At 41.1% G+C, this 13819-nt stretch overlaps 1 protein-coding gene across 6 annotated transcripts in view; it reads left to right on the forward strand.

The window, feature by feature from the left end:
- Positions 1-13819, forward strand: part of LOC137365261 (CSC1-like protein 2) — a 302640-nt gene that overhangs the window by 196176 nt on the left and 92645 nt on the right. For all 6 annotated transcript variants that reach the window (XM_068027917.1, XM_068027916.1, XM_068027921.1 and 3 more), the window contains 4 exons: positions 1022-1059; positions 5524-5666; positions 8583-8634; positions 10051-10159. In XM_068027917.1, the coding sequence (XP_067884018.1) occupies positions 1022-1059; positions 5524-5666; positions 8583-8634; positions 10051-10159 (342 nt within the window). The remainder of the gene's footprint in view (positions 1-1021; positions 1060-5523; positions 5667-8582; positions 8635-10050; positions 10160-13819) is intronic.

Consider the following 13819-nt stretch of genomic DNA (forward strand, 5'->3'; position numbering starts at 1 on the left):
TGAGCTCTGTAATATATCCCTACTTAAAAAAAAGTCTTTTATTAATCTTTGAACTTCAGTCCTTTGACTCTACTCCTTTCTTCTGTAAGTCAACCCTCTCTGCAGTGCATATTCCCTCTCACCGTTATTACCAAGGTATAGATATCTTGTCAAGAGTATCTATCCCTGCTAAATATTTTTTTTATTCCAATATAATTACTTTCCATTCTTGTCCAGTTTGCAAACAGGTTTCTATGAATGTGATTAAGTCTGAATCTTCCAGTAACATAATTGCTTCCCATTCTCCTAGTTTGTTTTGCATAGTGTGTGAAGGATTACATACATGACCCTTTTTGCTCTTTTTAAAACACTTTTTCTCCCATTTTTTGTCTAAGCTACTGCCTACCTATCCCTCTGTCTTGTCTGCATTTATGCCTAGTCCATTTGATTTTACTCTACATTACTCTTGCTAAATTGTTTCTCTACAAACCAATGATAGAGAACTTTTAGAATGGAAAGTCCCATTGGGTTTCCATGAATTTTGAGATGTATTGTGACCCACTCAAAAATTTTAATATACTACAATGCATGTGATCCATTAAAAGATCTTCTGCAGGGTATATGCTTTGTCCAACAACCTCACTTTCTGTTGTCATGATTTTTAGTTTTGCCTAGAATTCACAGCACAGAAACTTATGCTGCTTATGAGTCTTGTCCCACCTTTTCATTTCACCCTATCAACATATCATTCTATTCCTTTCTCATATTTATCTAACTTCCCATTAAATTCACCTGTACTTTAATCACTTCTCGTGGTAGCTCATTCAACATTCTCAACATTTCCCATTCAATTTTGCAGTGTCAACTGGCACAATCTAGTTACAGGCTCTGGCCAGCTGGCTCTTCAGAGTGAGTTTCTGAAGCCTCTTCCATATATCTCCATCTTGGATGTAACGAAACTCTTATTTATCAACTGGCTACGGGTAAGGTCAGTGGAAAATTTACCGTATTGTACTTTTAACATCTCAGTATTTGTTTACAGGGCTTCTGTTCGTGGTTGACAGCCATCTTTAGAATAAAGTGAGTATTTCCATATTTTTTGAATAATTTGGCAGTATAATTTATGCTTTGTGTATTTTGAAGTCTAATTTGTTAAAAACCCAGTAGTTATGGAAATGTCCCACGACCTGGAAGTCCTGTTGTTATGAACTTAAAATAATTTAAATTTTTACTACTTTTATCAACTTGGGACAAGTAAAATGGAGAAAATCCTCCTGATGTTGCATCAAATAATCAAAGTTTTTGACATTACTTGTGTTAATTTCTGTATCCCTGCCATGTCCTATTTTGTACTTCTACACACTCATTTGATGCTGCATCTTACAATGCTAATGCACACTTATGCTGATGTGTATTGCAGAGGACTTAATCGCAATCAGGCAGGGTTCACTGAATCAGTAAAACAATTGTACTATCACAATTGTGATTTCCAATGATCTCTGTGCGCCCGCCCCCCTTACCATTATTGCTAAATCAATAGCTTTCAAACTTTTCCAAACAGAGAATCACCCGACAAATTGCTGCACTTCCAAGCAACCACTTTTATTCTTGACACCATCCAACCCTCCCAGGTGCCTGTGTAAATATTGACGATCCAAAGCTCCCGGGCACCCATGCAGATATCAACACCCTCCTAGATCCTACATCTTACCAAAAGAAAGCTATGCTATTACATAAAACCTATTTAATTGGCTGCACCAGAATTAAAGTTCCAGGATTTATAAAGGGCGGCGCAGTGGTTAGTACCGCAGCCTCACAGCTCCAGCGACCGGGTTCAATTCTGGGTACTGCCTGTGTGGAGTTTGCAAGTTCCCCCTGTGTCTGCGTGGGTTTTTGCCGGGTGCTCTGGTTTCCTCCCACAGCCAAAGACTTGCAGGTTGATAGGTAAATTGGCCATTATAAATTGCCCCTAGTATAGGTAGGTGGTAGGGAAATTGAGGGAAGGTGGGGATATGGTAGGAATATGGAATTAGTGTAGGATTAGTATAAATGGGTGGTTGATGGTCGGCACAGACTCGGTAGGCCGAAGGGCCTGTTTCAGTGCTGTATCTCTAAATAAATTTTTTAAAAATGTCAGCAAATACAAATGCAAAAATCTGATGTGTTGAGAGAAATCTGTGGACTATGATGACCCACTCCATTTGAAAACCTACACATTGAGGTATAGTGCATTTAGGAATTATTCCACTCTCGTTATGATCTTTTATTATTCTGTTACTTAACCATGATGACGTGTACCCTGAAATCCTCAATGAATTTATATTTACCCAAATTTTTATCTACATATCATTATAAGCATCTTCTAAAATTTGGGGTAGGGAGGAAGCATACAATTCCTTGAATGAGAATTACAATTAGTTTTATAGTCTATTGGTTTCATTCTTTTAGTCATATGGAACTTAAGGTCATAGCTGCACTTTTTCTGAGGGCAAGAGAGCGCAATCCAAATCTGTTTTTAAAAAAAAAAATCAGCCTTTCCTGAGCTGTTTTGCGTAGGAAAAGTGAGAGAACTTCTGTGACAGCTGCAATTACTTTTTCTTTTAGTGCCATTCATCGACTATCCAAAGCTCTTTATCTCAAGGGTAGTGGACTGCAGACCAGAAATAGGGAGTTTATGGGAGCTAGTAAAGTTTAAAAGCAAGGTGGAAAGCAGAAGATGAAGAGATTTAAGAGTCGATTGTGGGGACATAATGTCTGAAAGCATTGCATGTACGCAGCTGGTAGCCCTGGACCTCCAATTTCTAAAGTTATGCTGGTTAAAAGCAGGGTCACTATCTCTGCTTTCCAAATTAATCTGACTGGCTTTTCCCAATATCCCTCATCAGCCATATGAACATACGCATTAGAAGCAGGAGTAGGCCCCTGAGCCCGCTCCACCATTCAATAAGATCATGGCTGATCTGATTGTACCCTCAACTCCACATTCCTGCCTACCCCGATAACCTGCTTATCACAAATCTATCTACCTCGGCCTTAAAAATATTTAAAGACTCTGCTTCCACCGCCTTTTGAGGAAGATAGTTCCAAAGACTCATGACTCTCAGAAAAAATTTCTCCTCATCTGTCTTAAATGGCCAACCCCTTATTTTTAAATAGTGACCCCTAGTTCTAGATTCTCCCACAAGGGGAAACATTCTTTCCACATCCACCCTGTCAAGGCCCTTCAGGACATGATATGTTTCAATCAAGTCACCTCTTACTTTTCTAAACTCCAGCGGAATCGAGCCTAGCCTGTCCAACCTTTCCGCATAAGACAACCCGCCCATTCCAGGTATTAGTCTAGTAAACCTTCTCTGAACTGCTTCCAATGCATCTTATGCCCTTCCTTAAATAAGGAGACCAAAGCTCCAGATGTGGTCTCACCATTGTCCTGTATAACTGAAGCATAACCTCCCTACTTTTGTATTCGATTCCCCCTCGCAATAAAAGATGACGTTCTGTGACCTTTCCTATTTACTTGCTGAACCTGCACACTAACCTTTTGCGATTCATGCACTAGGACACCCAGATCCCTCTCGGAGCTCTGCAATCTCTCACCATTTAGATAATAGAACCATAGAAAAATTACAGCACAGAAGGAGGCCATTCAGCCTATACATAGACAATGTTCCTTTTTTATTCTTCCTGCCAAAATGGACAATTTCACATTTTCCCACATTATACTCCATTTGTCAGATCTTTGCACACTCAATTAACTTATCTATATCCCTTTGTAGCCTCCTTATGTCCTCTTCACAACTTACTCTCCTACCTATCATTGTGTCATCAGCAAATTTAGCAACCATACCTTTTGGTCCCTTCATCCAAGTCATTTATATAAATTGTAAAAAGTTGAGGCCCCAGTACTGATCCCTGCGGCACACTACTCGTTGCATTTTGCCTACTCTCTGTTTCCTGTTAGCTAGCCAATTGTCTATCCATGCTGATGTATTACCCCCTATCCATGAGCTTTTATTTTCTGCAATAACCTTTGTGGCACCTTGTCAAATACCTCTCTCAATCTAAGTACAGTACAGTCACCAGTTCCCCTTTATCCACAGCACATGTTACTACTTCAAAGAACTCCAGTAAGTTGTTTAGACATGATTTCCCTTTCACAATATCATGGTGACTCTGCCTGATTACCTTTTAATTTTTCAAAGTGTCCTGCTATCACGTCTTTAATAATAGTTTCAAACCTTTTCCCTAAAACAGATGTTAAGCTAACTGGCCTGTAGTTTCCTGTTTTCTGTATCCCTCCCTTTTGTATAAAGGAGTTACATTCGCTATTTTGCAATCCAATGGAACCTTCCCTGAATCTAAGGAATTTTGGAAAATTAAAACCAATGCATCAACTATCTCACTAGCCACTTCTTTTAGGACCCTAGGATGAAGTCCATCAGGACCCGAGGACTTGTCGCCCGCAGCTCCAACAATTGACTTGCAGCAAGCATCAGACCTGCATCGCCCTAATCGTGCACTGTTACTTGAACGTATTTTATAGGAGCAGCAGTTGCCGCTCAGCCTTTCAAACCTGCTCCATCGTTCTGTTATATCTTAGCTGATCTGTACCACAAACATCCTTTACCTCACTTTAATTCATATCCCGTAATACCCTTAATAATAAAAAAGTCAATCTTATCTTGAAGGCCCCAATTGTCCCTCAGCATCCACTGCCTTTTGGGGAAGTAAGTTCCAGATTTCCACTACCCTTTTTTGTGGAAAAAGTGCTTCTTGATTTCACTGCTGAATGGCCTAGCTCGAATTTTAAAATCATACCCCCCTGTCTGGATTCTCTCACCAGAGAAAATAGCTTCTCTGTTCTCTACCCTGTCGAACTCTTTTATTATAAAATCTCTGCAGTTATTATATATTTGCCTTCTGCAGTATCTAACCAGTTGCTGTCAGTCCCATTCAGCAATATTCTATAATCAGAATAAACTATTTCCAGTGAAGGTTTTTTAAACAGTAATTTATCAGAGCAACTACATAACCCAAGATGCTATATGTGGGAGATAATATGTAGAAGTTACTGAATTAAATGTTTGATTTGCAATTGAAGGAGATTGCTTAATTGGCAAAGTCATAAATAAGATATACAGCTTCCTTTTTTTTCGTACATAGCTTGATTTGTTGTACTTTTTTTTTCCCCACTGCAATCTCCTCCAACTGTGTAACTGGCATTCACCTTCTACTTATCTGACGGTAGTTTATTTTTCGTGCTCCATAGCCACTCTTTCAGATGCTTACTCTTTTCTTTCCACACCAGTGTCCCCACACCCAACTAAACTTCTGGTACCCTGATATTGTTCTGAAGTCACTTCCTGGGAGTGCTCCTTGAGAGAAATCGGAGATAACCCTCTAATTTCCCCAGCGAGTGCTCTCTAAAACACTGGGGATGGCAGTGATTGGCATAGGCCTATGATCACATTCCAAACAGTGAAAGTGTTTTGATTTCAGCTCACAAACAGAACCCTTCACCTGTGTTCCTTTTGCTTTGTTCAGGGATGAAGAGATCAGAGAAAAATGTGGTGAGGATGCCGTCCATTACTTGTCCTTCCAGCGTCACATCGTCGGACTCCTTGTCGTCATCGGCGTTCTGTCTGTGGGTATAGTGTTACCCGTAAACTTCTCAGGAGATCTGCTTGGTGAGCCTTGCTCCTCAGAGATTTAAACCTTGCTGAATATTGACCTATTCCTGAAAATTTTTATTCATTTTGTTAGTCTGTTTCTGTGCTCAGTCGTGTAGCTTTCTAACTTCACAGTTTCTATAGCAAACATAAGAAAAGTGTGAGATGCAACAATTGTACTACAAAAATCACACCCTAAACAATGTTCGTCCATTGTAGTTTTTCTTTTGGATAATGCAACTGTGGAGAGATGCCAAGTGGAGGCCAAGCACCCTCCCTGCAGATGCTTTTACCTGACGAACATTATAGAGGTAAGGGGACGTCAACTGCTGAGGTGAGAATGTAGTCCAGCTGACTCCACCTCTCAATGTAAACTGTGGTACCTCCACACAGCTGTTTGTAATGAAAGGCCCGTTTTCTCCCCGGATCTTGCTCTCTGGTTTCGGATCAATGACCTGCCAATGGAGCTGAGCCAGTCTGGAACGTGAGTATATTGCACATAATTGGCACAGCGTCAAACTCTCTGGGCTGCCTGAAATATGCACATGTCTATGATGGGATATTTCCAGTCCCAGCATTGAGAAGAGTACAAGGCAGCAGAGCACAGTTCTCCTTGATGCGACTGTCTTGATACCTAATATCCTTGGACTCTTAACAGGACGAAATTTTGCTTTTAAGCTGTTATCAGTTAAATAAAATGAGGCCTGCACACGCACTGAATTTGTCCAAGACCAATTAATTTCTGCTTTCCCCACCCCAGACACAGTCCCCTTTATCTTGTTTTAAAGGAACAGGTACAGATGAAGGATATGGCAACTGTTAAACAGGCTGATGCCTGTGTAGAATACTTCTTGGTCTTTTTTTTTAAATTCGTTCATGGGATATGGGCGTTGCTGGCTAGGCCAGCATTTATTGTCCGTCCCTAATTGCCCTTGAGAAGGTGGTGATGAGCTGCCACCTTGAACCGCTGCAGTCCTTGGGGTGTAAGTACACCAACAGTGCTGTTGGGCAGGGAGTTCCAGGATTTTGACCCAGCGACAGTGAAGGAAAGGCAATATATTTCTATTTCAGGATGGTCTGTGACTTGGAAGGAAACTTGCAGTGTTAGTGTGGTGTAAAAGATACCCACTGTTTACAAACCAATATCTCTTGAGAGTAAATATGTGCTTCTAAGAAATAGAGAAGAGTGTAACAAGAGTGGGATCTGCTTATGTGAGATATTTGAACGGAAGCTGCAGAGACAGCCCTGAAAAAATAAATTTGAGAAATCAGACACCATTAGTGTGGGTTTACCATGTAAATCTGGACATTTCTACTGTGCAATCACTTCAAATTAACAATGAAAACGAAATGTTGGAAATGTACATTAGGGTCATCAGCATCTGTAAAGAGATTGGTTAACATGCTGCATGCATGCTCTTGTACCTGACCCTGCTATTCTCTTTGCAGGTACAAACTGACCTGTTTTGTTTCCAGCATTTTCTGCTTTTTCAGATATGCAGCATTTGCAGTTAATTCTATCCTTCCTGCCCTATTTTGTTATGTTTTCCCAACAATTGTGCTGTATTGTCAGTTGTGAGTCATTGCTTTCATTTTGTTACTGGAGGAGGATAAAATGTCTAATTCCTGCTCCTCCAGCTTCAAAATGCACCCAGGTGTTTTGTTGAAGTGACACCTGATTTTACGGGTATTCAGTCCTTGTCAGTAGGGCGACACTGACTGCTGTCACATCAGTCAAAGCAGAGGAGCACAGGTTAACTTCATTTTCCCAACTCCAGCCTCACCGAGCTAATCGCAGCCACAGTATGCAGAAGGTGCAAAATGGAAGGCAGATTGCTTTCAGTGGTAAATGTGTCGGGGTGAGGGTGAGTCCTCATTGGACTGGTCATGTATACTTCTGGCTAAAGGGAACCAAGAATACAGTTCCTAGCCCACCTTCTTATACCAATGTCAGCAAGAAAACAAGAAACTGGGTTGATTAAACAGTCGAGTGCACAATATCACAGAAGAAAGGACACTTCTCTCCAACTGATGATTGTGTTACATATCTCATCTTACAAAATTTGAAGTGTGGACTTGAGTTTGGCACCATCAATTGAGCATCCGTCAGGTGAATGAAATCAGTTATACAATTTGGATACAATCCAAACTTACAGATTTGCATAATTGTGTTAGACTGACGGGTGTGCTCAATCTGAGCAATTCCCTTCAGTATATTCCTTTTCAAGAGTGTTTTTAAATAATCAACCTCCAGTTGATTACCATTTCAACACACCACCCTGCTCTTATGCCCACATTTCTGTCCTTGGCCTGCTGCAGTGTTCCAATGAACATCAACGCAAGCTCTAAGAGCAGCACCTCATCTTTCAATTAGGTACTCTACAGCCTTGCAGACTGAACATTGAGTTCAACAATTTCAGAGCATGACTGTTTTTTTTTTACTTTTCTATTATTTGATTTTATCTTTTAATTGTGCCTGTTTTTCTTGTGCATTTGGACAGAGTTTCTCATTATTCTGCTATTAACACACTCTCTGGACTAATGGTTTGTCTTTCACCACAACCATTAACACACTCTTTGCCTTTGTCCCATGACATCTTTGTTATTTAATTTCTCCTGCCCTCTGCCCTATCACACACCTTTACTTTTGTTCTCTTCCCCGCCACCACCACCACCTGCATTCCACCCCCCCCCCCCCCCCTCCCTTTCACTTGCTTAAAACCTAATACTTTTCTTACCTTTCATCAGAACTCTGCTTCTCTCTCCACGCCTGATCTGCTGAGTATTTCTGGTACTTTGTTTTTATTTAAGCTAATTAGTATCTTGGGCAGGTTTCAGGGAAGGCAGGTCAACCTTTTGGATCTAAACTTTGTTAGAACTGACGAAAGGTCTATTTTGAATTACAACAGTAAATTATTAATCTCTCTTTTTCAGAAAATAATGCATATAGCTTTGGCCGGACAACTATAGCAAATCTGAATTCTGGGTATGTATCCTAAACCTAAAGATTGTGTTGTACTTCAAAGAGTAAAAGTGTGGTGGCAGTGCTTAGAGTATTTGTTCATTTTTTATATATTAAAAAAACTCTATCAATATAATGTATTTTCTCTTTTCTCTTCCACCTCTTCTCTCCACCACCACCTGCACCCCCCACCCCACCTCTCTCCCTTCCTTTTCTGAAAGTAGTGGTTGGTACTAGGGATCGGATATGTGAGCGCCCTAAGCTATCTGGTACCTCACCTACGTAACCATTCAATGTATGAGTTCTTGCGAGACGGTACAAGAGCTTCACTTGAGCCTGATCCTTTGCCCAGTGTCCTTGTCAACACATGGACTTACCAACTGGAATTGAGGAATACTAATTAGAGCAGGGAGTCCTGACTTTCTGCTTTTCTCCACCCCCTCTTACTTTGAGACTTGGGGATGTTGAGGTTTCTGTAATATCCCACCACTACGCTGTCTGGGATCAACAATTCAGTAAAGACCTGGGATTAACTTAGAGAATTTCCTGGTCTGTATAGCTGCTGTGCAAATCCACAGCCTGCTTTTTGACTACTAAAACATTGGGGAAGCCCACATGCTACTTTCTATTGAGATGACCAAACCACTTGTTCCAAGGTTTCGACCAGTTCATCTACTTTACATGTTAGTGGATAAGAGCATCCTGAGTAAATATGTCAATTCTCTGGTCGTCGGGGCATTTTTTTTTCTCTTGAATCTTTGTGCTTAAAATGAGGCATAGTAATACTAAGGAAGGGCAAACCTTCACAGTACTGAGATCTTAAGGACATAGTCAGATTTAGCCAATTTTATATATATGGGAGTAAAGGCTGGAAATGTGCCCATTTGGAAAGTGGAGAGGGATGTCCCGTTACACGAGTCACATTACATTCGAGTCATATCCTCCTCACCTCAGACTTGCCTCTCAACAACATGATCCTTCAAAGTTAGTGGACTCAGTGGCAGCATGGTATCAGTGCACTCCTATAAGCTGTTGTAGTTCCTCCAGCACAGTAATCAATAAAATGGCAACCCTTGCTCCTAGCTTCTATTTTAGTCCAAACTCTCACTGTTGATTTAAAATCAGATAGCCCTGCAGGGTGTGGATGGATCAGAGAGATCTAAAATGGTAGCAGGAACCAAGGCTGAAGTTGGGAGGGAAATGCAGCCACTTAAATATCTGAGCAGAAGAACAGAACAATTGTAGATAGTGTGCTATTTGAAATGAAACAAAAGATATCAATGAATGCCAGTTGATGTGAAGGTGAGGATTTAGGTGGAGAAGGTTTGTAATGTTGAGCCTCGTCTTGTACCGGGATCTTGGGTGGGATTTTAGGGCATCATCTGTAAGGCAAGCATATTTGTTTGAGTCAGCCTGTAACCTTGCTCCATTTTAATATAGGAATGACCTGCTGTGGCTCCATACAGCCTTTTCTTTCTTGTATCTGCTTCTCACAGTCTATAGCATGAGGCGACATACCTCAAAGATGCACTACAGGGAAGATGATTTGGTAAGTATTGCAATAAAATATTCTTGAAATCCATTTTACTGTTGCAATGAGCCCACCCCAAACTTTAGTTTCATTCAACAGTTGTCGTTACTAGTCGATTGATTGGGTTCTGAAGACTCTCTCATTCCATCTGTTGGTTGCTCTGTTAGTTTTACTGATAAATCAATTGCACGATGGTTGGGATTATACGCTGAATTTGCATATGTGAACTTTGACAGTTAGTGTCTGTTTTGCTACTGAAGATATAAGTAGTTTCTCTAGTGCTGAAGCAGCTCATCCATCTGTGATGTTTCTGGCGGTATCGAGTGTGGAACTGAGCAGTACAAACCAAGACAAACCCAGCCCAATCCCTGGTTTGTGCTGAGTTATTAGCAATTATAAATAGTAAACCTACCGAGGCTCGCCATATAGGCTCTTACACAAAAAGTGGGCATGTTGTTGGAGGGCTGTCAGTTTTGTAGAACCTATATCCCAGCATGAGCCAGTGTTTTCAGAAGACTTCCCCGATGCATCAAAGTAGTTAAACTCAAAAAACAAAAACTCAAGCAGGTTAGTTAAACTTGGGTGAAGCTTACACTGTCCCAATTACAACGTCTCAATTTTAAAATTCTCATTCTTGTTTTCGAATCCCTCCATGGTCTCACCCCTCCCTGTCTCTGTAATTTCCTTCAGCCCCACAACCCTCCATGGTAAAGCCTGGCTACCTGACCCGACTAGACCTGACTACAGGTGTCTGGTTCCGGTCGGGCCTGTATTCCGAGTCCAGCATTTGGGTTCGGGTCGGGCTGGACACTGCTTCCGGGAGGTCATGGGATCATTCTTACCCATGATTCCCCACAACTCCATCTGCAGGAATAGCCTGCTGCCAGAACGGATGAACAATATTCAGGTTGGGTCGTGCGTGGAAAAAAAATTAAAGGACTCGGGGCCAGGCTCGGGTTGGCTGTGGTCTAGTCGGGCTGGGTTTTAATTTTTTACCTGAGCCAGGCTTCACTCCAAGGTACCTGCACTTCTCTAAGTCTGGCCTCTTGTGTATCCTTGATTTTAATCACTCTACCATTGGTGGCTGTGCCTTCAGTTACCTAGGCCCCAAGATCTGGAATACTATCCCTACACCTGACTGACTCTCCATCTCACTATCCTCCTTTAACACACTCCTTAAAGCCTCCCTCTTTGACCAAGCTTTTGGTCATGTGTCCGAATATCTCCTTTTGTGGCTTGATGTCATACTTTGTTTTATAATGCTCCTATGAAGTGCCTTTGGATGGTTTATTATGTTAAAGGTATATAAGTTTAAGTTTTTACCCAAAATCTCCCCCCTTTTCCCACAATACTTATCACGCGTTGCTTGCAGGCTACCTGCTCCAAGATCTCTGCAAACGGTGCTTTTCTGCTATTGTCTGGAACAATTCCCTTTTATTTTGGAGGCTAGACATCCAGCAGTAAACTTGCATTTTTGTAGCAAAACGTTATCCAACAAAAGTGTGAATTGCCAACATATTGAAAGATGAAGATTGAGTGTTAAAATGTATAAAAAGAGGGAAATGTTCAATACAATACTACTCCACATGAAGCTATAACAGACAACATAAGCACAGGAGGTGCAACGTATGTGAAAATAGACAATTTGTTTGATGGGGAATTCTTTCTTTGAATACTTCAGAGATTAATCTGGAAAACAGACCTTACGAATGCCCTAGCTGTTGTCAGTGAAGTGATGCTACAAGAAGCGTTTGATGAACAATGTACACAGCTTCTTTCCCTCTATGTTCTACATAAATATCTACATAGTGAACCAGAATTGAAGTTTGAAGATGAGTGGAATCTGGGTGCAGCTTTACATTTGGTTGGACTGAAGCAGAACGACAGGGTTGGCTTTAGCTCTCAGCTTTTCGGCCTTGCATTGCTCGGAAGAATTGAACTATACAAGGGGATCCGTGCTGTTCACAACATGGTGAAAGCATCAAATCGAAAAAAGCTTTGTAAAGAAGTGGTGGATGCCATGGCAACCATATTGGAGATGGCAGCATCTGAGACCAGTGAATCCATGGTGACCGATGAATCACAGGAAACAAAACAAGAAGCTGCACTTGAGGATGATAATGAAAAATCAAAACTTAGACTTACAGACCAAGCTAGATGGAATAAAGGGTATCACTGTGGCGTATGCAAGAGCAGATGTTGACTGGTGTTGCATCACAGATGATGATGGAGAACTAACAAGCTTGCAGAGAAGGTGAAGCTAGAACATATAAATAAAAAGAGGAAGAAATGATAAACTCATCCAAGTTTGATATGGTAACATTTAGAGGAAGAGAAAAGAGATAATCCATGCGTCGAGGATATGGGACAGATTAGTTTACAGCAATAGCGAATGTTGGTTTTGTTGGGACAGGAGTGGGGGAATAATGATGGAATTGATTCTTGTATGATGGGAGGTGGTGATTATGGGTTGGTGGTGTAAGTTGGGAAGGGTCATTTTTGGAAAGTGAAACTGTGCAGGTGGAAATTCTATAAAGCATAATCTGTGGAAACAAAGTGTGGAATTTCTTTAGTTGGATTTTGTTGGCAGAGGAAAAAGCCTGAAAGTATGAAGTGAAATTATGGATTAATGTACATCCTACAGGAAGGACATTAGGCATAAATTGTTGAGTACAGTGAAAATAACTGCTTACAATATAGCCCGACCAGAACCAGACACCTGTAGTCAGGTCTAGTCGGTGCTAGGACCTTTGCTGTTTGTAGTATATGGGCGGCACATTGGTGCAGTGGTTAGCACCGCAGCCTCACAGCTCCAGGGACCCGGGTTCGATTCTGGGTACTGCCTGTGCGGAGTTTGCAAGTTCTCCCTGTGTCTGCGTGGGTTTTCGCCGGGTGCTCCGGTTTCCTCCCACATCCAAAGACTTGCAGGTTGATAGGTAAATTGGCCATTGTAAATTGCCCCTAGTGTAGGTAGGTTGTAGGGAATATGGGATTACTGTAGCGTTAGTATAAATGGGTGGTTGGTCGGCACAGACTTGGTGAGCCAAAGGGCCTGTTTCAGTGCTGTATCTCTAAATAAAATAAATAAATATTCGCAGGTTAATCAGAACATTGAACAATAAATAGCCTTAAGCTCTGGATTGCTAATGCAAACTGTTGACCTATTTGAACATCATAGGAAACTGCAGTGTTTGGTTTCTACCTGATCTGCCGTACCTTTTCTATTTTAAAATAAGTGTCAATAAGTACGTCCCTTACATTCTAGATATATTGCTGAAGTGAACCTTAAGCAAGAGATGGCTTAAAAATAAAATATCCATTTGCACCTGAACGTCACAAATAACTATGACCAGCCTACTTCTCTCACTTCATTCCCCTACTTGTGAAGGCAGTATCTGATCTGTGCACTTTGCCTTTGCCTAACAGCAACAACTTGCATTTTTATAGCAGCTTTAACATAGTAAAACATAGAGATACAAGAGAGGTAAGTTTTAAGGAGCCTCCTAAAGGAGGCGAGAGAGGCGGAGATGTTAAGGAGACAATTCCAGAGCTTAGGACCTCGGCAATGACTGGCTCGAAGAACAGAGTTCTTTTAGGGTTTTGGGGCTTTTTTGAAGAAACCCTAGTGATCTAATTAGCTCAAAAAAGAAGAAACTTGTTTTCATGGTTGGCCATTAG

The sequence above is a fragment of the Heterodontus francisci genome, chromosome 3 (assembly GCF_036365525.1).
Source record: "Heterodontus francisci isolate sHetFra1 chromosome 3, sHetFra1.hap1, whole genome shotgun sequence".
In the NCBI taxonomy this organism is placed as follows: domain Eukaryota; kingdom Metazoa; phylum Chordata; class Chondrichthyes; order Heterodontiformes; family Heterodontidae; genus Heterodontus; species Heterodontus francisci.